Source organism: Saccostrea cucullata, unplaced genomic scaffold (assembly GCF_032062105.1).
Source record: "Saccostrea cucullata isolate Sc308-1 unplaced genomic scaffold, CSIRO_AGI_Scuc_v1 ctg8359, whole genome shotgun sequence".
In the NCBI taxonomy this organism is placed as follows: Eukaryota; Metazoa; Mollusca; class Bivalvia; order Ostreida; family Ostreidae; genus Saccostrea; species Saccostrea cuccullata.
The window spans coordinates 86-27,558 of record NW_026926404.1 but is presented as its reverse complement, the minus strand read 5'-3'; the positions used below and the strand labels follow the sequence as shown (position 1 = coordinate 27,558).

The 27,473-nt window shown below is 32.0% G+C and overlaps 3 protein-coding genes across 4 annotated transcripts; 1 reads left to right on the top strand and 2 right to left on the bottom strand.

Moving 5' to 3' along the window:
* Positions 1 to 5,028: 5,028 nt before the first annotated feature.
* LOC134271598 (complement C1q-like protein 3) lies at positions 5,029 to 9,949 on the bottom strand. The gene is made up of 2 exons (XM_062753800.1): positions 9,692 to 9,949; positions 5,029 to 5,587 (listed from the first exon to the last, which is right to left on the bottom strand). Exons 1-2 carry the CDS (start codon positions 9,780 to 9,782, stop codon positions 5,115 to 5,117), a joined length of 564 nt encoding a protein of 187 aa, XP_062609784.1. The 5' UTR covers positions 9,783 to 9,949; the 3' UTR covers positions 5,029 to 5,114.
* Positions 9,950 to 13,330: 3,381 nt separating this feature from the next.
* Positions 13,331 to 23,191, top strand: LOC134271597 (uncharacterized protein MG328-like). 2 transcript variants are annotated; one of them, XM_062753799.1, is made up of 5 exons: positions 13,331 to 14,217; positions 17,962 to 18,060; positions 19,147 to 19,294; positions 20,448 to 20,596; positions 22,281 to 23,191. In XM_062753799.1, exons 1-5 carry the CDS (start codon positions 13,503 to 13,505, stop codon positions 22,424 to 22,426), a joined length of 1,257 nt encoding a protein of 418 aa, XP_062609783.1. In that variant the 5' UTR covers positions 13,331 to 13,502; the 3' UTR covers positions 22,427 to 23,191. The 2 variants fall into 2 exon arrangements, with proteins under 2 accessions (XP_062609783.1, XP_062609782.1); XM_062753798.1 differs by having other exon boundaries at positions 17,962 to 18,177; positions 22,281 to 23,190.
* Positions 23,192 to 26,210: 3,019 nt separating this feature from the next.
* On the bottom strand, positions 26,211 to 26,680 carry LOC134271595 (complement C1q tumor necrosis factor-related protein 3-like; the record flags this gene model as incomplete). The annotated part of the gene is made up of 1 exon (XM_062753796.1): positions 26,211 to 26,680. A coding segment is annotated over one exon (470 nt), but the record flags the coding sequence as incomplete, so codon positions are not given.
* Between the last annotated feature and the right edge of the window lie 793 nt (positions 26,681 to 27,473).

Sequence of the window (27,473 nt, the reverse complement as noted above, 5' to 3'; positions counted from 1 at the left end):
TCTTCCGCTGATTTTTTATTTCGACACTTATCGAAAAGACTTTTTGTTCATCATAAAGGTCATTAAAAGTTATGAACAAATTTGACCCAACGCGTATGAACTATGACCGCTTTCGAAGTTATTGCCCCTTTCGCAAGAAATGCTTGTTATCGCTACTCCTTCGAAACCGTAAACCATAGAAATATGAAACCCTCACTAAAGTCTTCGACTAATTGAGAGGACTCTGGAATCTATTCATTGCGAAAGTATTCGGTGACCCCTTCAATGAGTTATAGCCCCTGAAAGTTTTTGAATTTTAAAAATAATGAAATAATTTCAAAACGAGAAGTCGTAGCAACATGGGACTAACTGCATTAGATTCATTGACATTTCATCTTAAAATTCATGTAAAGGTCAAAGGTCAAGGTCATTCCAAAATTGAGAAATTAAGCTCTTTTTATATCTTTTTTTGTCTTTTAACATATACAAACTGTCTAAGCATCATTATTATGCACTTTTAAAACTATTTTAAAGATTTTATTCGTATCCCTTAAAATTGACCCTATTAAAAGTTATTGCCCTTTGTGCGAAAAACCTTGTTATTGCTACTACTTCGAAACCGTAAACCGCAGAGACATAAAACCTTCACTTATGTTTTCGACTCCTTTAGAAGACTCTGGAATCTATTCATTGCGAAAATATTCGGTGACCCCTTCAATGAGTTATTGCCCCTGAAAATCTTTGAATTGTACAAATAATTAAAAATTTTCAAAATGAGAAGTAGTAAAGATATGGGACTAACTGCATAAGATTCATTAACCTTTGCTCATAAAATTCATGTAAAGGTCAAAGGTCAAGGTCATTCAAAAATTGAGAAATTAAGCTCTTTTTATATTTTTTTGTCTTTTAATATATACTTAATAACTTTGCATCATTAATATGTACTCTTAAACCTATTTCAAAGATTTCATTCTTGTCCCTTAAGATGGACCCTATTAAAAGTTATTGCCCCTTTTGCGAAAAACCTTGTAATTGCTATTGCTCCGAAAAAGTAAATCGTAAAGACATGAAACCTTCACTTATGTCTTAAGGGACTTTAGGCACAACTTTTATGTTCAAGTGAGAAAGGATCTGGTGACTCCTTGAATGAGTTACTTCCCTTTAATTCTTTTGTGCTTACCATGAAACCTTATAACTTTAAAACTATACGTCATAGATACCTGCGGTTAATTACAATGTGACCCTTGACTTTTGACCTTGAAAATAACTTAGAGGTCAAAGGTCAAGGTCACCTCCAAATTTTGAATTTTTTTGCATTTTTTCTTCTTTTAAGCCATTCCTGGTTTCTTTTTGATGAAATTTAATTTTAAAGAGATAAATATTACATGAAATTGAAATTCAAAGAAGGTGGAAAGACCTCTTATTGTTCTGTGAACAATAAGTCTCCTAGTTTGATATCGATTTTCGGATACAACACAGATTGTAAGCGTTAGACATTTTAAAAATACATATATTTAATTTATTGCGTACATTTCTTCCATGAAATAATTTAGTACTTGTAGATAAATTTATTGGGCACAAATGTGAATATTTTTTCAAAATAATAATTCTATTTATAGAATTTCATAAATTTATAATAGTACCCGTGAGAAACGGCATATAATTAAATGTATATAAGGGATTTTTGTGCAACAATTACATGTATGTGAAAATATCCATAATTAAAGGAGTCATAGTTCAACCTTGAATGATAATTTCAACATGTACACAAATAATCGTAAATCCATGCCCTTGAGTAGAAATTAACAAAAAATTCATAATAATCCATTTAATCATTGTCCAAAAAATAGACACAAATGAAGGACTTTTGTAAAATTACCAGTGATCTCAATTTTTTTTAAATATGATAATTAAATGTACTTTATAATTTATATTTGAAGCTTTGCAAGTATTTAAATTAAAATATTGCAGTAACTAAACAAAATAATCGTTTCGTCTTGTCAGAAAAAGTTCCGCATTTTGAAACAATCAGGTTTTGCGTTTATCCTATCGTGAAGATCGTGTATCAGGTCTATCGTGTTTTGCCTTTATCGTGTTTTGCGTTTATCGTGTTTTGCATTTATCCTATCATGCATGTAGCCTGTCCTATCGTGCGTGTATCCTGTCCTATCGTGCGTGTATCCTGTCCTATAGTGCGTGTATCCTATCGTATCGTGTATCCTGTCAAGAATAACGATGCGGGTAATATATATATATATATATATATATATATATATATATATATATATATATATATATATATATATATATATATATATATATATATATATATTTCCAGTCTGTTAACATGGTTAATATTCCTCAAAACATGAAGCCACGTCTTCTCGCCAGGAAGACCTAACATCCATATTCTAGTCAATCTGTTTTTTTTTATTCCAAAATAAAATCACCTCCCACGCCTTTTGGATAGTTTCCTGATATACTAAACGATTTATTATTCTCATTGAAATTTCTAATTTCAGGAGTACGCTTGATGCGAAAAAAAACATCTCTAATAAAAGTCTCCATATAAAATGGCATGGAGAATCTAAAAAATTACGAGGCGAATTGAAAAAGTGCTGTTCTGATTGCAGATCTAGAGGTGTTTTACCTCCTCAAACCAGCCCTGAACACATAAAGCGAGGGCATAAATTGAACACGGAACCAACCATGAATTTATAATTGGGATTCATTACATATTTTGTCCTTTTATTTGTCTTTTATTTCTCTTAAACTTTATTCTGGCAAACAGCAGGAGGACCTCTTCAGCGACACCATGAAAAATATTTTTAAAAAATTGCTTTTGTGGTTATCTGATTAAAATAAACATCGGATTAAAATAGACTATAAAAAAATATTTTAAATCTTTGCATAAAGATATGACAATGTCAATTGTTCAACATCCTAGAGTGTAGGGAAGACCATCACATCCTACTTTAATGTCCAAGACCTTCCCTTGCCCACTTCTGTTTTACTTAGAATATGATCAAACACCCGGAAAAGGCCCTACTGTTCTTTAAACGAGACAAACTCATTTGTCTAAGTTGTGGAATTTTGGTAAACTTTTATTCTGTACAAAAACTAGAACGTCAGAAGAGCAAGGACTTTCAAAGCAAGGATCACCAATAACAATTTCTGGTTTGTTAGCATGTCCAAATGGTATGAACAGGTGAAGAAAGAAAAAAACAAAACAATTAGATTACTGTATAGGGAATTAATTTCACGGGTTGTAATTATCACGTTTTTCTCTCATCTGACACGATCGCGGTTTCTTGAATTCGCGGAATTTGTACATAATAAAAGTTACCTCCCTTGTCTATATCCGTTTAATCCATACGATATTAATCAGAGTTATGTCTTAATTTCACGAACAACGGGGTAGGTTTAAATAAAATAATTAGATTTGATATTTTAAAAAAATGATTGAAGATTAATTAAAACAAGCGCAGTTATCAAAATTTCTTTGACTCTTAACATCAAATATCTTTCCTAAATGTAATAATAGTGTGTTTTCGATACAACGCTGCGAAAAAGCACTGGACGGTAATAAATGTGTTAATGTTGGAAAAGGTCGACGAAATATCATTCCACATCTTCAGTAAGTTCTCTAGTTTTTTGAATGATGTTTTAAAACGAAAATGTCGATAAAAATTCATATGCATGCATAATTATGCAGTAACAAATACACATGGTAACATTATTAACGCACGGATAATCAAAACCCATGACCCACCTGTTTTGATTAATGAAACATCAGCTTGTCTAACAAATTCAGGTTATTATCTGCTGATTTGAATTTATGTAAAACGTGGTAATTAGATTAATTAAATGACGAGTACTACTCGTAATTACCGGACGAAATGACCATTAACTGCGCGTGCATGTTTGTAGCCCTATCATTGTCTATTCTCAAATTTCCAAAAAAAAAAACCTGGAGATTACAAAAAAAAAATTTCACTGTTTCTTGAATTCACGGATTTTTAACACCGTGAATATAGCGAATATTAACACTGCGAGTTATTTTCCCCCTACACAGTATTGGTTTCAAGCAATTAAACAAAGTAATTTAGGAAATGCTCGATAGGAAAATAAACAAACCCTTTAGTTGAAGTGTTTGTAGTCTAATTATTTTTGGTTTGGTCGATATACTCCTCAAAAGTGTTATTTGCTCTTCGATTTGACTCTCCACAATAAATTTCACCTTTTTTCAAAGAAATCATTCCTAAATGATAGTTATTGCATATAGATGTTCTCGTAAACGTTATTGCAATTTCTTTAAATACAGTACTAATCAAAACATTTATATTGTATTACAAATTTATACATTTATAAAATGTAGTATCTGTTTTTCCTAAAATTCTGATTCACAGCATAGACTTGTGATTTTAATTTAGGAAAAATGTCTGTTTTGCCTTTGGCAGATCATGTCATTTCGTTGTGATCAATCTTAATTTGTTTTAAGATTTTATTCTTAAATATTGTATTCAGTTGAACTGCTACAACATGCATTTATAATATACATTCAATAGTAAAAACAATTCTAACTCGGAGCGCTCTACCGACTTGAGCTGTCGTGGCGGTATTACATCAGAATAATTTAGCAGATGACAAATCATAATCTGCAGTCAATAGGCGTAACTAGTCGGCTATTTCCGTAACATTTTATCGGTTACGGAAAAGGGCGAGCGTGATCCGATTGAATCCGCAGTGCGGGTAAACATAAATTTTGGTATCTTTGTCGAAACTATGCTGGACAACTCAAAAACAGATACACTATGTGCAATATCGTTTTTGGCTCAACAAATTAAAATCCTTTAAAAATAGATATTACTTTGCTTTTCGTAAAAAGCTTAAAAAAGATTAAAGTCTTTTGAATATCTGACCAATTCATTCGCAAAACATATGCATATGCACCTTAAACCATGCGTATTTGGTTTCATGTCTAGTTGAAAAAAATATTTAAAAACATAACAGAATTATTTGATTTTTTTTAATCAAAGAAATGAAAAGAAGTGGTTAATGCTTCAATCAAATTGAGTAATCAATATCCACAGTGATGAATACCTAACTTAATGAAAATAATGGTTAGAGAAAAATTATGTAATCTGAAATCCTGAGAATGATGTTCGGCCATTTTGATCGGAGCTGTACATGGATCCTTGGCCGCCATACCTATCAGACACAATTTTTATTTCGTCTCCAGCATTGAGATTCAAAACAACAAACCCGGTGCCAGCACCATTATCGTACTGTGTTTCAGTATCAGCAACAATCACACCTTTTGTGACCCCATTTAGTTTTATCGCCGTGTTCATTTCACCATAGTTGCTCCCAGATGATCCAGCGATATGCTTTCCCGCTGCGTGCAAGGTCCAAGTGAAGGCATAGACACCGGAAGTTGGGGTAGTGAATATCCCGGTTCTTTTATTGTAGCCACTGCCAAGGTTTGTCTCCACTGAATTAAAGACTAAAGTCGTTCCAATGGGCAGACCTTTGAAATTGTCAGAATAGTACGCATAAAAGGCAACATGTGGTTTCTGATTCAGGCACTCCAGTGTTCGTGTGCAACCTGAAATATTAAATCGGGGGTATTTAATTCATATATTAGTATATTTTCATATGGTTATTATATTAATTTAGCATAAAACAACTTATGAACCCTATAAATGACGAAGACATTGGGAACAGAAATATATAGAGACATGACCTTTTGAACCGATAAAGGGCTTCAAATGTAAATCTTTAATCGTCACTCAGGACTATTAAGCTAGCGAGGGATCTATATCATGCCAACGTCTACTGTGACATGGAGTCTGGGTTTTTAAGGTTTCATCCCTAAGACCCGCATATTTCATTTCAAAGTGCCGAGCGCTTGGTTAAGAATCGCATGCTACAGTTTTATCGTCTTAGTACGAAAGCCCAGAAGGCTCATTCGAGATTCGAAATACGAGATTCGACATTCGAGTTTCGAGATTCAAGATCCAAATTAACCAATCAAAAGGCAGGTTCAATTTTGATTACTCCCCTTTATTATGTTTTACTATCAAGAAATCGTTGAATATATTCATATCAAATGGGTCATTTGCTTAAATGATAATGCAAGAAAAAAAGATATATGTATTAAAACGAAATATAGAGGAATTTTAGGTTACATTTTAGAAAATATATATAAATTCTTATTTTTCCTCATTAAACAAAACAATAGATACGTATATAGAATATTACAATCAAGGTCTTATCGTTTAATTGAGGAATTCTTAAGTCGACATTTATTTTTAATAAGAACATTGATGAGAGAGAAAATTATTATTTATATGAAAGACTAATGAGGGTACATTTCTTTACATTGCACCCCCCCCCCCCCATAATTTTGCCGATATATAAAATACTATAGAAATCATAACTAATATATGCTTGTGCCCCCTCAGTAAAACATTTGATGACTTTCTGTGCTTTGTTTTTGGTTGTCAAGAAATTTTTGGTAGTTGAAAACTATAAATGTATGGCTGTGCCCCCCCCCCCCTCAATGAAATGAGCATTATGGTTGTACTAGTATATTTGAGTCTTTGACCAAGTCGGGTAAGACCCGAGCGGTTTCCTTTTAAATAATTATCGAATAATAGTACATATTTATTGTATCTATGCATCGCAAGATTGACAATGAATGTTGGTAACCACACATTTGTCCCCCCCCCCTCCCACTTGGCCATTCCCGAAATATTTTTCCGATATGATATACTATAGAAAACAGTAACTTTATGCTTATGTAAATTCAAAAATAAATTCCAATTACCATGATAATCCTTATTTTTCGAGGTTGGGTGGGGATAGGGGGATTTTTTTTTTTTTTTAGAATTTATTATTCCCAATGGGTCATTATCGTAAATAAGCATGCATGTTTCAGCCATCCGTATTTAAGGGGCTGTCTATTGGTTTCATAAACTTGGTCACTGGCCACTTTCTAATACCGTGTCACAAACACTATCCACCTTGAAACCCGTAGTACTAATTATTACAGAGACGACGCATCGATTTTGACTGTGGGGGGGGGGAGGGGGGGGGGCAGACAAAAATATTATTTTAAACCTGAAAATAAAAACTGACAGAAAAAATTTGTCCAAATCCGAAAATCCTATTTCGTGGCGTGAAAGGGGGCGGGGGGGGGATATCGAACTTCATTTAGTACCTAATTTCTACTACTACTAAAACTTCTTTGACTATACTGCACCACTGTACCAAAACGTGGAGGGGGGGGGGGCTTGTTCGCAACCGACCTTTCGATGAACATTTTCAATAGTAAAAAAATATGGTTGAAAAAAAGGGGGGATGTATGTACTTTTAATCTATTTTAAGTTTACTATTATGTCAACAACCCTGTATTCAAAGTAGATAACACGAAATATATATATTCGTTATATAAATCTCTTATGACATTTTAGAAGCTATTATAAATTAATTAAGCATATCTTGCAGACCAAAAACTAATATTTCTTTAAATTTCGTTTTGATAATATATAACACTTTTTCTTGCGTTGTAATTTAATCAAATGACCTCCTCGGTATTAGAATACTCAACGATTTCTTGGTAGTAAAAAATAATAAAGGGGAGTAATTGAATCTCAAACCGCCTTTTGATTGGTTATTTTGGATCTTGAATCTCGAAACTCGAATCTCGTATTTCGAATTTCGAATCTCGTATTTCGAATCTCGAATGAGCCTTCTGGGCTTTCGTATCTTAGTTCTGTTTACATCTGTGTATAGGGTATTTGATTTGAATTCCTTAATACGTTTAGATCACCGGTTTTCCGGTTTTAAAAGTTACTGTATACATGAGTCATTAAAACACAATGTACTTTCACTCTTTGTTTAATCACATTTCTTTAAAAACTGGACCAAAAACTAAAGCTGATTGTTAAAATTTGCAAAGTTGATTTCAAAAGCGCTAGCATAAAAATATACTGCTGCATTCATTTAAAAAAAATAAAAACGATTTTTACTTTAATGTAAAGTAGTAAGCTATATGAAGCAGATACATTTGAATTTTGGTCTTAGTTGTAAGTTCTGTTGCAAAACAGATCCCTCGATTCTATTCGCATTAGGTGCACCACGCCAAGACTTAACATAAGCATATTAGATAGCTTGACTCTTCCCTCGCCAAGCGCCCAGCATTAAAAATGAAAGTCATGGGTCACAGTACTAGTGATGTCTCCAAATGAGTCGAAAAAAAAATCTCGAGTTAGGTGTTAAAATGCATACGACCAATCAATATCAATATTTTTAAAATTTTTATGACTTAAATATAAAATCTTGAATTAATCTTCATGTTCAGATGTTAATTAATTAGTAAGTTCTAGCCATATTATACGCATCGAATTGTCCACGATTTTGGCACATGGCAGGTGTAATCAGTCTGCAGGGGATACTCAATCCTCCATGGCACCTGCTCCCACAACATCAAACACAAGACAACATCACTTAGTGATGGTATCAGTGAGATTAATTTGACCGTTTTATATTAGAGGCAAGGTCAATTCAAGGTCATAACTTTTTCGCTGGACATAATAAAAAAAAATACTGTCGCCAATCGTGCGATCCCTACATGTATTTCAAATGATTGATTTTTTTCTTTTGTACCATTTAGAGCCTAGAAGATTATTTTACCTAGTTGACATGAATAATTTAACTTAAATGAATAATGACTAATCCGATGTTTCTCTACTTTTTGTAAATATTTGAATATACCGGTATTAGTTATAAGTGCACGCTTCCTACGTTTAAGTTTTTCTTATTTTCACGTACGATTTGAATTAGCAATCATTCATGTATTTTGGCAGGGAAAGTCTCAAAGTTATGTTTAAACGAAAGTCGTATGAGATAAAAAGAACATCTATAATTGTGTGATTTGATATTGGCTTTATCCAGCTCGTTGAAATGGTATATATTCGCTCGGCAAGCCTCGCGAATATATACACCATTTCAACTCGTTGGATAAAACCAATATCAAATCACACAATATAGATATATCCTCTATTTATTTGATATATTTGAAAACTTCACTCATTATCAATTTAACTTAGATTTGAAAATCTCTTCAAGTCTTTGATTGTGTAAAATGATAACTTAATTCTTTGCTCTATGAAAATTTTGAGATGCAGAAAAGAAAATATTTTCATATGCCACCATTCCGCAAAAAATATAATACCTTCTGGTTTTGAAACGCAGTTTACCATTTCCATGTAAATTTGTACAATTTTTTTGTGAGAAAAGAAAAATATGCTCTTTAAATCTCTTACACCTTTGATATAAAGACATAAAAGCAAACATACTTTAAATATTTCATCTAGTCAGAAACCAGAAAAGAATCCTTCCTTAATGGACTTTTAAGCTTGAAAACTGTTCGTTATTGCCGTTATATTTTATAGATTAAAGTATATGCTATTAACACAAATCAAACTTGTTTCTACTTGCATAATGAACTAATCAGATATTAGTTCTTTCATTCTTTTGTGTTGATAAAATGATTTACACATTCTCGTTTGATAAAGGAATTTTCTGATGTTTGACCTTCACCATTTTTTAAAAATTCCAATCCTTTATTTGAATATTTATACATTCTTCCTATGTTTGAAAAAATGCCTTTCTTTCAATTTTAAAACGATGTGCTAATACTTACTGTTAGTTTTGTAATCAATTTCTGCCTTGAGATGGGAATTTTTCGTTTCCAGGCACTGAACCTCATTCTTTAATTTTTGAACATCGTTCATAACTTACATGACATTTCGCACGAGTTGTAGCCTCTGAGTCAAATCCTGATTGATTAAAATTTTGTTCAGATCACCCACTCTATCAGTAGTTAAATTCAAGGAAGTGTTGGCATTAGTGAGCACAGCGTCAACATAGCTATATCCCTCAAACATTAGGACAAATGTCACAAAGATAATATATAAAGTTTGTGACATTTGTCCTATATAAAGTTATGCATATTTGTCATTGTCTTGTGATTTCTACATTGTTTTCAATATGTTATTAAATATTATAACTTTATAAGTATATCAAAAATTGTAATATAGACCATTCAGATGATTACCCATATGCCTGGTAAGATACCCTAATTTTTGTGAAGAAACTTGAATAAGTTCCTAGATTTCAATGACAAATTCTTGGGGAAAATTATATATATTTTCAGGAACGTGTCATCTGACCTTACTACTGAGTATAGCAATAGACTGACCCTCTAAACGCACGACGTGTTTGTACAGTTTGTACATGTAAAGCATATTATGCTCGATAAATAGATATACTAAAGATTTACAGCCTGCAACTATTGTCTTCGGCTATTTCATGTCCAATGTAAAGAGCATTTCCACTAAACTGGAAATTTAGTTTATGATTATTTACTTGTTACACCTTTCTGTTTACATGTTGTTTTCTCCAATTCCAAGTCAACAGTGTTTACCACTTCTTTACGTACGTTAATAGAAATTCAAAAGGGCTAAATAGTAATTCATGAGAATTTTCAGACAATTACGATGGTTACCAAACAATCATCTACCGCAATCCTGTTCAACTGAGAGAACGTTTGCGAATGCTCGCCAACATTCCTTATACCTCCTACAGAAACGTTCGTTAGCGCTGATTCTGTTGAACAGGCCTCAGGTGTTTAGGAGGAGAAAGCATCCTCTGCCGACCGGTCACACCCGCCGTGAGTATTTATCAGGAAGACGGATTATTCCGTACTTAAATTCAGTATAAAAACAAAACCTTATAATGATTGTTAAGAAAAACGTCAACCAAAACCCATGATAGGTTATATATGCTAACTATATATACTATTGTCGTACATGTCCAATGGAGAACCATGAAATTGCTATGTCCCGAATACCCATAACTGTATAGTTATTTCCATTCATATGTCGACTCGATATGTCCCAGTGAGCAACTATATATCCTCTATATACCTCTATATAAGGTAAACACTGTTGACTTGGAATTGGAGAAAACAATATGTAAACAGAAAGGTGTAACAAATATATATATATATATATATATATATATATATATATATATATATATATATATATATATATATATATATATATATATATATATATATATATGTTATAGCGGAACGTGTACGACAATAGAATAGCGACTTAAAACGAGATTGTTGTATTCCCTGTAACATCAACTTATGTGCAAGTAGCCTGCATCGGTTTAAAAATTGATCATACTCAGAACATGCTCTTGTGCATCGAGTAAGTTAGTAAGCATAAACTTCATATGTAGGTGATAGCTAAATATTACAACAAAAAATAGATAACGTTGATGAAAAAAGCTGAAATTTTGTTTGACATACAACTTAGTTGTTAGTTAGCCCTTATACATGTAGTTCATAGTCAATCAAACATCCAAAATATGAAACAGATATGAGGAACTCTGTTAAGTGTTTTATTTAGAGCTCACTGGGACATATCGAGTCGACATATGAATGGAAATAACTATACAGTTATGTTTATTCGGGACATAGCAAGTGCATGGTTCTCCATGGGAGGAAACTATTCCCCGAGGCGGCGAAGAAATTAGTTTTCTACCCAGAGGAACCATAAACTTGATTTTTCCTGAGTACCTATTCCTTAACTGATTTATTACTGTGAAATCACAAATTTTCGTGTGGTTTAAAATTTTACATTAAATCAGATTTATCTCAGATAAGTGCATATAAAAAACATCAAGTATGTATTTAATAAATATTATTGTGGCGAAAATTGGGCACGGCTGTTTATCCAGAGACACAAATTATGACAAGCTATTACTGTCTCTGGCAACACAACAAAGCAAATATTACATATTAAATATTCAAACTCAGGTTCAAAGTTCAAAAGTCAAAGTTCACAAACACCATATCAGAAAGTGGTAAAAGCCTTGACCCTGAGAGGTGCAGAGGTCAAGCACTTATTTATGTATATCTAAATCCAAAGTTTCATTTTCAACTTTCATGAGTTACATGACTGCATATAAGGATCGTTACTTAGTGCCGCTCGTTTACGCACATCTCAGCTGGAAAGAAACGGACAGCCGTACCAGATTCTATAAATTCACATTATTGTTTAATGTTTGCGGTTAGAGGAAAATTATTGGCTCCTGGAAATGATGCATGGCTTGCTCTTGGATTGAATCACTTCCATATAAATGACTGTTCCTCACATCACTTTCGCATTAAATGTCTTGAAAGTCCAGAATGATGTGAGTCCATAGAAATACTAGTGGTTCAATCCCCTTGGCAATGGCTGTTCCCTAAGGTCCTGGTTTCATCCCGTATGTCCTGTCATGTTGAACTTGATATTCACTGTAAGTCTTCGTCTGAAAGCATTAAAAAACCAGAAAAGCAGTATCTATTCTAAATGGGTGAAGTGGGTGGCTGTTTCAAATTAATAATACACAATAACAAGCTGGAAAATTTTTACCGACCCAAGATGATGCTGGAATATTGAAAAAGGAAGTTGCAACCAAAGCGCCCTCAGTTGTTTTTATAAAAAGGGGAATAATCAACTAAAATATTTGACAAGAACGATAATCACTAGGTAGTCCAATGGTTAAGGTGCCGGACTCCAAACCGAAAGGTTGTGAGTTCGAATCCTGGCCGCGACAAGCCGACGTTGTGTCCTTGGGAAAGGCACTTTACACGAATTTCCTCACTCCACTCAAGTGTAAAACGAGTACCTGGCTATAGACAGTGAAAGATATTGTCAGATTGTTAGTGCTCTAGCGCTGACAACGGCAACTTGCACTGAGAAAGATTCTGGATTGTTAAGGTCTGCTGGGGTAATAATGCATTGTAAAGCGCTTTGAGTAGCATTTATGCTAGAAAGGCGCTATGTAAATACGATCATTATTATTATTATATAAGTACTGAGATTTAGGTAAAGCATTTAAATATGCACTTCCTTCGATAAAAGCAGCTAATTCAGAGTGAGTTAGCTTTGAATAATATCTTAGATTTAATTTGTAGCCAGTGTAATTGAAAAAGAGCCACTTTAGATCTGTCAGATTGCTTTTAACATGTTTTTAATCCAGGCTAAACACACACGTTCTAAAGAAGAGATTATTTCCATTTTTTTGCCCATCCGACAACTGAGATAGGATATAGTACTTGATATTTAAAGTCGTTGAATTAATGAATTTTACGTCTGTTGTCTTGTATATAACAAATAACGTAAAAGTACTTAAGCAGCAAAGTGTTTTCGCATCTAAGTTGCTCTGATAGGTTCTAAAACTCTTTAATCCTCTATTTTCACGCAAAATACTTTAAAGAGGGAAATCCTGTTAATAAATTTCAATTTGAAAGTATCCCCCTTTATTTTTTACACATCATAATATCTTCAACTTGTACCAATCATTTCATTTTGCTCTTGGGCCTGAAAGGTTTTCTTTTCATCGTATAAAGAATTCAGTTATTATCATTTGGTATCCCGCTTTGAACAATAATGTTTTCGCATTGTACAATTCTGTGGACATTATTTGCCGTGGTAGATTCCCATTCGCCACTGACAGAAAAGAAGGCAGAAGATGGCATTAGTGTTAAATCATCGTGCCAACCAAATGATATAGTCATCAACAATCTGCAGAACCAGATAAACCAAGAAACATTAATAAGGATATCATTACTGAAACAAGTGTATTCACTGGTTAACGACATGATAAAGGTGAAAAATGAAATGGCAGCCATGAAAACCAACGAAGAAGAAATAAGAAAAAGTACCGATGATCTTCGGCATGAGGATAATAAGATGTTGAATGAAATGGCACAGATGAAACAGAACCTCAGCGACACATCTGAAATGATAATAAATGAGCAGCATGAGCATGAAAAAAATTTGAGTGAAATAAAACAGAAGATAAAAATTAACCATAACGACACCTCGGAAAGGATAATGATCTACCAGCGTGAATATGAGAAGATTTTTAGCGAAATAGAACAGAAGATGAAATTTAACCATAATGACATATCTGAAAGGATAGCGAAGGCGCAGCTTGAATATAAAAAGATGTTAAGTGAAATAGAACAGAAGATGAAATTTGACCATAATGAAACATCGGAAAGAATAGTAAACGTACAGAATGACTTACTTAACGTTCATTATTCTGTAGGACTTCTCCGTAATTATACCGAGGAAATCAATGCTAAGCACGATATCCAAGGTATGTAAATTTATAAACACCGGTCACTGCTCATGATACACAAAGCTTCTGTTTATTAAACAAGCTGTTTCAGATTACCAGCATTAAAAATTAAATCACTACTTTTTCGATTTACTAATTTCCAAACTCAAACTACATCAGGAAATAATAAATTTTTATTTTGACCTGGCTGTTATATATTATTTTGGAGTAATTAAATTTTAGAGGATGAAATCAAGATCTAAAATATAATTTTCAATGCCATTTGAAGTGGACTATTTATTGAAAGATGCCTTCATGTCTTTGTTTAAATATTATTTGAAACTAAATGGCATGGGATTAAGAGACAACAATATTTCGGCCAATCTAATCAGACTAGAGTGGTGTGAATGAAAGACACTGTTTAGAAAAATCTCAAATAATTTCATTTGAATTCAGCACAATGACTGAAGAAAGATTCGTACTATTACATCTGATAGACACATGCTTAACTTAAACATGGCAAGAAAATATAAGTAATGCATAGTAATAATAATGATAATGTACATTTCTCATTAGTTACAGTACCCGCATCGTTATTCTTTACAGGATACACGATACGATAAGATACACGCACGATAGGACAGGATACACGCACGATCGGATAAACGCAAAACACGATAAACGCAAAACACGATACACGCAAAACACGATAAACGCAAATCACGATAGACCTGATAAATGATCTTCACGATAGGATAAACGCAAAACCTGATAGGATTGTTTTAAAATGCGGAACGTGTACTGACAAAACGAAAAGATTATTTTGTCTATTTACTGCAATATTTTAATTTAAATACTTGCAGAGCTTCAAATCTAAATTATGAAGTACATTTAATTATTATAATAAACTAACTTGAGATCTCTGTGGTAATTTTACAAAATTTGTTTATTTATATAAAAAAAATTTACAATGATTAAATGAATTAGGATGAAATGGAGACTGTAATTTTTTTTTTTATTTCTTCTCAATTGTGTGAATTTACGATTTAGTGTTAAGGTCGAAATTCTCATCTTAAGGTTGAAACATGAATCGTTTTATTATAGATATTTAAGCATACATTTACATGTAATTGTTGCACAAAAATCCCTAACATGATTATGTACCGTTTCGCACGGGTACTATTATAAATTTTTGAAAATCTATAAATATACTTATTATTTTTGAAAAAATATACATTTGAATTTTCTATCTGATAAGTTTATCTACAAGTACCAATTTACTTCACGGAAGAAATTTACACAATAAATTAAATATTTGTATTTAATGTCTAAAGATTACAATCTGCGATGTATCGAAAAGTCGCAATTAAATATTAAAATCTTAGAAAAAAAAATACAAGTAGAAAACCGGCCGAAAGAAAGGTTCAAAGAAACAGCTTTAATGAAATTAATAAATTTAACATAATAGATCTTTCAAGAACTTATTAATAATAGTTCAAGAAAATTAATTTCCTGAATAGAAATCTAAATAATTGTTAATATAATGGCGCTCTGCATTAATACATTTAAACTATGTCAACAGAATATGAATCTCCTACAACTGCACTTGTACATGTACGTTTACGCTAAGCTCTCACTTATGTACATGTAAACATTTATATATCAGATACTGAAAACTTCCTATTAATTAAAGAGTATTGAATGGTTAAATACACAAAACACAAAAAATAATCAACAAATATTAAAAGAGTGAAATGCGACTTTTCCGACTAAATAATTATAAGTCATTTCTATTTAGCTTTGTGTGTACTGTTTCTAATAATAACAAAAAATAGGTTTAAGTCGGCAAATGAATTATTAAACCCTGAAAATAATTTTAGACCCGGTAATCTCATATGAGGCATATTCGAAGGGCGGGATGTTAAAAGTCCGTAACCAATTTAAAATTAGAAACAAGATCTAACCAAATAGCCAAATATAATATTGAACTCTTAAATAAAGTTATATACGTACATGTATGGAATTAAATCGATTAATACTATAAATTGATTCGGTGTATTTACTTGTCTTGCATGGTCACAGACGACTTCTTTTGTTTTATTATTATAGTAAGATACCGTAAAAAAATCATGCGAGCTAATTTTCATAGTTTAGCATGTTAGAACTACATGTATTTTATCCGTTTCTACGATCAATGAAATTGTTTCCTAGAATTAATTTGACCCCGTTACATAGAAAACCCGATGATCCGAAAGTCCATGTACCACAAGTACAGTTTTTTTTTAAGTTTATAAAAAGACGTATTTACATAAGCATAATGGAACCATTGTACAAAATGAAATAAATCAGCAGATTGAGTTTAGGGACTTCATTTCATTAAATTGATTTATTTGAATTTTTATTTAAAATTCAAGCAATGAGATAATTTTTTAATCCATAAATCGTACAATTATTTAATATATTTTAATTTATATCTTTGATAAGTTTGTTCACACAAGTTAGGAACACAATTCCGAGCATAAATAGATGCGTTTCATTAGAACCAGGTAGTATTCGAGGTTACTAATTGACCCCAGGTGAGAAATCAGTAAAGGTTTGTTGACGATGATCACACACACGGGCCGAGGTGTCAGTTAGGGGAGAAGGGGGAGGGGGTGTTGATCGCACAGGAAGGCAGTGTGCGGATTAGAGAGCTACACATACGTGTCAGTTTTCTGGTATGTAAAGGTCTTCGATTTGACACCCCGGTGGATTATATTTTCAGTTTATTTTCACGCCGAAAAAGGTAAGTTGTTAAAAAACATAATGTTTTTCCTTATATACATTAATTTAAAATCTGAACGTATACGGCCAAAATTGATGTTAAAATCATCTGGATTAATGTCTAATGTTTTATTATTTTTGTAACATGATGACTTTAAATAATTTTGTATAAATGCAGCTTAAAGGCGTAAACATATTACTTATATTATCAGACGATAAATAAGGGGAAAAAAGAATATTGCATGAAAAAAGATACATATCAATATCCTGCTTATTATTCATTTATTTGCTTTTTGAATAAATTATTCTTAAAAAAGACCGGTGATCTATTATAATTTCAATTCCGAAGAATACAGTTACTGTTTAATTTTTGACAATCACTTTCTACTTCACCAAGATATAAATATTTTATTTATTTAATTATTAATTAATTAATCAATTTATTTATTCATGAAATACGCTATTTATTTATTATTTTCCTTCTACGCTTTAATATTTCTTTTAAGGATGAAAAAGAAAGGGATAAAACTTTCTTTTCTCCTTTTTGGTTGAAGTCATCTTATTTTAGTTAACAAAACGAAAAAAAAAAATCGGAATAGCTCAGTAGTTTCTTTCTGTAGTAAAGATAAAAAGCGAGGGTTTCCGAATGTACACGATAAACGCAAAACACGATACTCGATAGAACCTGATAAACGATCTACACGATAAACGGAAAACACGATACACGCAAAACATGATAGAAAACGCAAAACCTGATAAACGGAAAACACGATACGATAGGATACACGCACGATACGATAGGATACACGCACGATAGGACACGATAAAATTGTAAAGAATAACGATGCGGGTATATCTGATAGACACATGCTTAACTTAAACATGGCAAGAAAATATAAGTAATGCATAGTTATAATAATGATAATGTACATTTCTCATTAGTTACATGTACATGTATATTGTTTTCGAAACATATTTTGAAATTCATTATATCTTCTTCTAAATTCTTTTGCATTGCAGAAAACAAAATGAAAGATCTATCCATCGAACAAGAAAAAGTTCAGGCTAGACTTGGTGACCTGCAAAATGAAGACAAAAGAATACTTAATGAAACACAGCGTAAGATAGCAAATCATAGTGAATATACACTTGAAAAAATCTGGAGGATGAGGGAAGATTTTGAACAAAACATAACTTCCTCGATCACGAACCTGATTGGCCCTTCAATAAAGCAAGGTTTGTGATACTTTTATCACATCCAATTTATTTCATAGGATGTTATGTTATCAGTCTAGACAAATGTATAGTAGCAAAGCTCTTTCTATTTCAAATTAGTGGATAATTATGTTTCTTATAAAAAATAAAGAAGCAGAATTTTATGGAGGGACTTTTATCTGGGTTTTTGACGACTGAGTATATAAAATATTAAAAGTATATTTGTTTTATACTTTTATTTTATATCTTAAGATGGCACGAAATAAAAAAAATAAATTTTTTCTTTTCTCTTAATAATTATACAATTTTCAATAAAAATTGGAAACTGAGTTTGAAATCTGGTAGGGGCTTTATTTTTGGCGAAACGACGGCGCATGAAAATATTTTTCTCTCTTCTTCTCAAAATTACTACAAAACAATGAATTCAATTATATTTTTATATATTTCAAAGACACAAAGACATTTTTAAATATTAGTAAAAAAGTATTATACATTGCAGTAGACTGAAGTTTAAAATTATATTGCAGAGATTTGATTTTACAAACAAACACTAATTTTGTTAGCTTTTAAAAGCTTCCAATCTAAGTACAGATTTGAGGGGGGAAAATATAAAAAAGTGATACTGTAGACGTACTTTTCCACGGGGTCATAATTCCGTGAAAACTTAATTTCTTTTTAATCAACGGGTAGATATTTACGCGGGTTTTCTAGCTTGTCAGCATATGCCTTACACTTATATTTATACCACGCTGAAAAAGTACTTCTACAGTATATCCCTCTTAGAAAACAGTTTAAACATTATGTTTGTGTGTCATTTTATATAACTATTTTACCATATTGAAAATGTGAAATATTTGAATATACGAAGCACCTTAAAATAACTAAATAAATCCTAAATTGTTTTTTCATTATAAAGGAAGAACAATCATTGTTGTGCCTTATTTTTTAATTAGACGAACATTTCATGTATGATTTTAACTTTTCATCTAGATTGCTTAGAATCAAGCCACTGTTGGTTGCAGTATAGTTTTTACTATGACAATAGCTGGATTGGATGTGAAGGTGGCCGCCAGTACGTAAAGAAGACAAACTACTCCTCTGCTCCTTATCTCGGTGTGATGACATGCAGATCTACAAGGTATTTATACCGTCCGTATTTAATCTGATGATAATGAATGTCCGGTAAAGATTTATTCAAATTAACCTCCCTAAAAATCATTACAACTTAAATATTATTAAGTTTGGTTTACTTATTAAGATGAATGCTTTGTCTTGTGCATCGTGTGTCAATGATTCTTGCCGAAAGTATACATAAAGCACAAAAAATCCTAAATTACACTGAGAATTTTTAAAATAGACTACCTACTGGATACTTCTATTGATTCTGTAGCTGCTTTCCAAAATATAGGTCTGATTGGAAAACACATTTCTATACCATTTATTTTGGACTATGATTCAAAACCATTTCCATGCATCAGAAGTTGTGTCGCGAATGGTAGATTGGTTCTTATGGCAGTTATATATATGATTGTCCACTGATTGTACTTATCTTTTAGTTCACTGAAGCAAGAAGAACTATATAATATCAACGGTTTCAATAATATTTAAGATTTGAAATAATTGGCATTTTGAAGTCTTAGTTATGTTATCAAAAAATTCGAATTTTCGGGATTTCAAGGTTATAAAGTGACAAAACTAAATTATTTTGTAAACATTTTATAAATAATTAATTATGAAATATTGATATGAAAATCTAAAATACTTGAATTATCGAAACTTTATTTAAAAAGGGATCATACATATATCTAAAAATGTATTACTTTTCTCGAAAATTTATTTTTTGAAAGATCTAGAAAATTTTCAATTGCCTTGTAAATTATTCAAATTAGATATGACAATACACATGAAATTAGAAAATAAGAAATGCCATGAGAAGAATTTTTGTAATACATACATGCACATGTACATTGTATATTGATTAAGATTTCTTTGTTAGATATAATTTGATATGGAAAAAAATATTATGTCTTTCGTGTTATGATTTCATTCTGCAGTATTTCCTTTCTATTTTTAAAACATTTAAACATACATTATCAATTTATGTATAAACTGGAAAAAGACCTTTCAATATCAAGATAGAATTTACTGCTACATATAATCGTAATATCAAATACAAGATTGATTCATTGATTGATTGTATGTGGTTTTACGTCCCATTCGATCAAATACAGGAACTACAGTAGGTTAAGCAGTGATAAAATAAATTATCTTTTCATGGTGTCTTCAATTAGGTACAAGCTGTTTCTGAGCAAAACATTAACCGGCAAATACTATAACATTGCTGATGGGGAGGGTTCTGGTGAGGATCACTGTGAGCTTTTGGGGACAACCCAGAAAGGTGTGTTGCCTAAAGACTATGTAAAATCACCAAACACACAAGGTGAGAAAAAATATTACACATACACGTACGTAGCAAATTTCAAAATTTCTTGATATCGTGATTTAAAAAAGTTGTTCGAAAAACATACCATCGATTGAAAGAAATTCCTGAGATACAGAAATTATAGTGCAAGTTTGTAATATCTGTGAAAAAGCCAATTGCGAAATTTTACCTCTTCTGTCGAAACCCCTGCATACATTAAAATCAAATATAAAATTGTTGCCAAATATGTAATGCATAATTAAGAATGGAATGATACACTGTGTAGCCATCATCGAAAGCTATCAACTTCTATATAAAACATGATTTAAGTATTTATCAATGTGAAAAGAGAAAATATCTTTAGCCTATGGATGGATTCTGCTGAGTTAATTTTTGTTACTAGATTTAAATTTTCAATTTTTTCGAAGAATTTGGCATTTTGGAAACAAAGACTAAAAAAAGTTTAGTTGGTGAGCATATTTTTGAGGTATACATGGTTGAAGTTTTGGCGGAACCCCACTTTTCTTTTGATACTTTTTTACAGTTATTATCCAGAGTTAAAGTTATATGCACATGATAATGTAAACAGAGAAAATTTAAAACTTCAAAACTTTCTTTTGAATGGATGTGCACATTCTGATCAATTCTTAAAACTGATAGTTTTTTTAGCATTAAAGTTAATTGGAGGTAAACGATCATTTTGATGCAATGAAAAAGATTATCAGAACATATTCTTTATCACTGCCTGCTCCAATGCTTTATTGATTTCGAGTTAACCACATCGTCTCAAGCCACGGTCCGGAGTCCGCATATATAGCTTTCCCCTACCCGTGGCTGCTTGATCACAAAAAGTGTCGTAAACTTGAATATTTACGCCTCTCTATTGTGACGTCATATTCAGTCAGTGGCAAGTTTTGTTTCCATCGCAATCGAAATCAACAACTGACTTCAACAGTAAACTAGAACTTTTTCCTATACAGCGATTGGATATTGAAAGGTCGCGATAAAGTTCATCATCCGACTATGCTTTACTCGCTCGCATTGGTCAATATTTTAATGAGCTACGAAGAATTCTCTCTTCGTTCAACCACGGCCAAATGGAAGAGGAGCGTACATTTTGGCCGTTGTTTGCGGTGATGAGTTTACCACTACAAATAAAAATCTGATGAGTATTTCACGAATTATAACAACGATACGATGGATACGATATTCCAATTGTTTATCCAATTTCGTATATACTACCACCCGGTAAATTCAAAATTTACAGCATGATAATCAGCTTCACATATGAATTTAACACATTGGCGTCGGAAGCAGATTGAAAGGAACTAAGTGTGAGAGAAAAAATCTTATCTACAAAAAAATTTAGAAGCAACACAAACCAATAAATACGGAAAATATGTTCACTGTCCAAACACGAAAATGTCGTTTCGTGGGGATGGGTTGGGGTCGTTCAAACGTCCTTCAGTACCAATTTTTTTCCCAAACACTACTATTTACCCCATTTTTTTTACCCAAACCGCAACATGTATGTGGAAAGTTGGTGGGGGTGGGGGGCTAGACCTACCCCCCAATGTTCAATGCCTACATTATGCCTATCTTTGCCAAAAAAGTGTCCCCTTCCCCGGTTCCGACGCCTATAAAACAAATAATTATATCAATAAAGAGTAATCACAGTAATTATCAACTATTTATTTTAAAGGTTTCTATCGAAGAAATAGAGGAGATACTTTTTCTTTCGTAACAATAGGATTTAGACCACATCAGACCGGTAAGTGGTATGAAAAGTGGATCGAGTGTGGTGTTACCATACCGGGGGACGCCAGGGTCATACCAATGTTAACCTGACTAGAATCTTGTCAATGTTTCAGTGTGGTTTTATGAAAGACTTAATTGTGATTTTATTTATTTTCACGTCTGTTTTGAAAATAATCCTTGTAAGACTGTCTGATGTCTTCGGGATTTTTTAACATATTAGATAGTTAGAAATTGTTTCTATTTTTATTTTAATTTTCTTCGCTAAATATACATCAATTCCATAACACATTTAAAAAACATTAATTTTTACACTCTTTTTTGAATATCATATCATATTATAAGGAAATACGCCTGTCAAGGAATTTGTGTATCGTAGAACGAAGCATTTTTTCCCAAATTTTTGTAAATGTTACATGTAACCTATGAATCAGATAGACAGAAAGTAAGAAATAAATAAATGTGCTATAGATTTTGATGCCAAGAATAATCCTTCAATTAATCATGTTATCTAGAACTGAATCAAATATATATAATCAAAATTTACAGATATGTGTTGTTAATTATTTACATTTATTACATTTTTACCAGTGAAATACTGTACTTTATTCATTGAATAAAAATGATATCCTGTCACAGTGTGAAAGGATATCAAAATGATATCCCGGCACAGTGTGACAAATATCAAAAGTGCGATAAAAGAGAGTGTTGTAAAACAAATCTTCTTTGACCTGATATAAGATAGAAATACATAATTAAACCATTCTGACAGAGAATAAAACTGTTAAAAAACCAAAATATGTTGATAAATCCATGTCTACAATGTTTTCATCTCACTTAGCTATGACGTCTCAACCGCTCAACTATGACGCCATGTTGCCTGTGCCTGTAATACAAAAAAAAAAAACAGAGGCATAGGAAAAATCAAAGAAATTCTTAAAAATGTAATAAACAGAAAATTCAATGTTTTTGTTGTTGAATATGAAATTTATTTCACTCGTGAGACAGGTTTTTTTTATATTTTCACTCGTGATTCGCACTCGTGAAAATATCAAAAATCCTGTCCCACTCATAAAATAAATTCTATATTCAACTACAAAACATTAAATATCCTCTATGTATATTACTGGAAATAAATGTGCATATAATTTCCGAAGGACACTAGTACTGGATGCGAAAAAAACATCTCTTATGTCTCAATAGAAAATTGCATGGAGAATCAAAAAAATAACGAGGCGAATGAAGAAGTGCTGTTCTGATTGCAGAGGTTTTGTGCCTCCTCATTCCAGCCCTGAACACATGAGCTGAGGGGCATAAATTAATTACGACATCAACCATAAATTTATAATTGGGATTCTTAACATGTTTTGTCCATTTATAAAATTTGTTGCTGTTGGTCTTTTATTTCTTTTAAACTTTTTGTCTGGCATACAGCAGGGGGAGCTTTTCAACGACAGTGACAGCATGAAAGATATTTGAAAAAATTGCTTTGTGGTTATCTGATTAAAATAATGTAAAATCCCATATTTTCAGGGGGTCAATATTCGTGGTTCGAGTAACAACTATTGATTCGTGGGGATTTGAATCGGTAATGGAGAATTGCTGAGTAGTTATGTATATAAAATTTTACATTTCGTAGTAGACATAAATTCGTGGATCAATTCATACCTCGAAAACATAGAAAATTAAACCCCCAATGAAAATTTGTAATTTTATAGTAAAATGTAAAAAAAAAAATTGAGAACTTTGCATAAAGATTTGACATGAAATGGGGCAAAGAAAAATGTCAAAGGGAAGAAATTACTCTTAAAATTGACGGTAAGGAAATAGCGGTTGCAGCCATACAGGATGCCAATGCTTTCGGGCTGTGAAAGCCATCATTGCCAAGTTAACTAAAATGATGTCCCAAAGTAGTCTAAAACCAGTTTTCATAATATCCATCTCAAAATACCTTAAGAAAGTGTAAAAAAAAAAAAAAGTATATTCTATTAACAAATTAGAATTTACAGATATTGTTCACATATGCTAGGATTTTTTTTTACTCATCGGGTACCATAATTATATCCAATTACTTTATGCAATCACTGATCATGGAACACTTTTCATATAAAATTTTGTGTTTTTCAAATTCTTTTACACTACTCCATCTCACATTCTCTGCAATGAGTTACCCTGTCAATTGCTCTACATCCTAGAGTGTAATGAAGACCGTCACAACTTACTTTAATGTCCAAGACCTTCCCTTGCCCACTTCTGTTTTACCTAGAATATGATGAAACACCTGAAAAATGTCCTACTGTTCTTTAAGGGTTACAAACCCTCTGCTCACTTATATGAAATGTTGCTTGAACCTTACATGTAATGATTTTCCAGAAGAAATGTATTTGTTAAGTAAAATACAAATAATTATAGCATAGCTTGCTTTGACAAAAAGACACTCCAACTTTGCAAATCTTTAAAGAAATAATAGAAATTTTTGTCACTAAGAGTTATCTCTCTTATCAGAGTAGCAATGAACCTTAAGCGAGACAAACTTATTTGTCTTAGTCAGTAAATTTCGGTGAAATTAAATTCTGTACAAATACTCGTTCCAGAACGTCAGAAAAGCACGGATTTTCAAAGCAAGGATCATCAGTAACAATTTCAGGTTTGATAGCATGTCCAAATGGTATGAACAGGTGAAGAAAGAAAAATAAAACAATAAGATAATTATGCAGGCAATTAAACAACGTAATTTAGGAATAATTTGATAGGAAAATAAACAAACCCTTCAGTTGAAGTGTTTGTAGTCTAATTATCTTTCGTTTGATCAATATACACCTCAAAGGTGTTATTTGCTCTTTGCATTTGACTCTCCACAATAAAAATGATCTTTTTTCAAAGAAATCATTCCTAAATGATCATTAATGCATACAGATGTTCTCGTAAACGTCATTGCAATTTTTTTAAATACAGTACTGATCAAAATATTTATAATTGTATGTTCAAATTTATATATCTATAAAATGGAGTACCTGTATTTCCTAAAATTTTGATTTGCATCGTCGACTTGTGATTTGAATTTAGGAAAAAAAATGCCTGTTTTGCTTTTGACAGATCATGTCATTTCGTGTTAATTAATCTGAATTTGTTTCAAGAATCTCTAGTGTATTTTTATTCTTAGATATTGTATTCAGTTGAACAGCTACAACATGTAATATATAATATACATTCAATAGTGAAAATAATTCTAACTCAAGACTTTCCGAGCGCTCTACCGACTTAAGCTGTCGTGACAGCTTTACATTAGAATAATTTGGCAGATGACAAATCAAAATCCGCAGTCAAAAGGCGTAACTACTCGGCCATTTCCGTAACCTTTCATCGGTTACGGAAAAGGGCGAACGTGATCCGATTGAACCTGCGGTGTGTATAAACAAAAATTTTGTCATCTTTGTAGCGACTATGCTAAACAATTCAAATACAGATACACTATGATTAAGTTCTTGTGCAATATCGTTTTTGGCACTAAACTTAAAAGTGATGCAATATGCACATCGTCTGTATAATTTTAGCATATAATATACATCTCAAAAAACACTACAAAATAAAAACCTTTAAAATAAATATTACTTTGCTTTTCGTTAAAAGATTAAAAAAAAAGATTAAAATCTTTTGAATATCTGACCAATTCATTCGCATCTTCCAAAACAAATGCACCTTAAACCATGCGTAGTTGGTTTCATGTCTAGTTGAAAAAAATATTTAAAAACATGAAAGGATTATTTGATTTTTTTAATCAAAGAAATGAAAAGTAGTTAATGCTTTAGTCAAATTGAGCAATCAATATCCACAGTGATCAATACCTAACTTAATGAAAATAATAGTTAGAGAAAAGTTATGTAATCTGAAATCCTGAAAATGATGTTCGCCCATTTTGATTTGTGCTGTACATAGCTCCTTGGCCTGTATACCCAGACACAATTTTTATTTCATCTCCAGCTTTGAGATTCAAAATAACAAATCCTGTGCCAGCAGCATTATCGTACTGTGTTTCAGTATCGGCAACAATCGCACCTTTTGTGACTCCATTTAGTTTTATCGACGCATTCATTTCACCATAGTTGCTCCCAGATGAACCAGCGACGTGTAATGACGCTGCGTGCAATGTCCAAGTGAAGGCATAGACGCCAGAAGTCGGAGCAGTGAATATTCCAGTTATTTTATTGTATCCACTGTTAAGGTTTGTCTCCACTGAGTCAAATATTAAAGTCGTCCCAGTGGGTAGAGCTTTAAAATTGTTAGAATAAAACGCATAAAACGCAACGTGTGTTTTCTGATTCAGGCATTCCAGAGTCTTCGTGCAACCTGAAACATTAGATTTAGGGTATTATCGACAGTTGTAAAGATTAGTTATTAGATTTAGGTTATATTTGGACTGTTATAAACTTATTTTCAAATAGGTATTACACTGTATATTCATTTGCTGATAAGCATGCTAAACTATGATACGAACTTGTTAATTCCAAGTACAAGAGAATTGACGCAGCATTATAAGCGAGACATTAATAGAGAATTATTTTAATCATATCCCTTTGAAAAGGGACAACATTTACTAGCTACTAGTATACATTGAATTTCGATATCCAAAGTAAGGATGACTTTAGCAAGTTTGTTGTATTGGCCCTTTGGTTCTAAGGAAAATGAATGTGAAAACTTAAATGAAGATAGACACTGCACGTCAACAGAGGATCATATAGCGATACCTTACTTGAGAAATTGAATTACCAAAGAAAAGTCCCTGTACTATATGTATATATGAAAACTGAATTTATCGCCCGCGCAGCGCATTGGTAAGAGTGTCTCCTCTAGAGTTTAAATATTTAGAAGTAAAAAATATTGCTCATTTCCGCTTATTGCTTATCTTACAGTAATCTAAAAAGATTAGTATCAAGGACGAATTGTTGTTTTGTTTCTGACTGAATGAAATATTCAAAGTATATTTGATTATATTCTAACGTCGACTTAAGCTGTAAGGGATTTAAAATATAATACATGTACTTGTCTTTCCTTCTCATAACTGAACATAATTGAAATGATAATTTGGGTTTGAAGTCTAGCAGGGACTATATTTTTGGTGGAACTGCAGCGTATGAATATA

Excerpts from the sequence above, each read along its gene's own strand:
- LOC134271597 (XM_062753798.1), top strand. The coding sequence starts at position 13,503 with ATGTTTTCGCATTGTACAATTCTGTGGACATTATTTGCCGTGGTAGAT. Across the intron at positions 14,218-17,961 it reads TGCTAAGCACGATATCCAAG|AAAACAAAATGAAAGATCTA; the intron begins GTATGTAAATTT and ends TTTGCATTGCAG. Across the intron at positions 18,178-19,146 it reads TGGCCCTTCAATAAAGCAAG|ATTGCTTAGAATCAAGCCAC; the intron begins GTTTGTGATACT and ends CTTTTCATCTAG.
- LOC134271598 (XM_062753800.1), bottom strand. The coding sequence starts at position 9,782 with ATGAACGATGTTCAAAAATTAAAGAATGAGGTTCAGTGCCTGGAAACG. Across the intron at positions 5,588-9,691 it reads AATTGATTACAAAACTAACA|GTTGCACACGAACACTGGAG; the intron begins GTAAGTATTAGC and ends TTAATATTTCAG.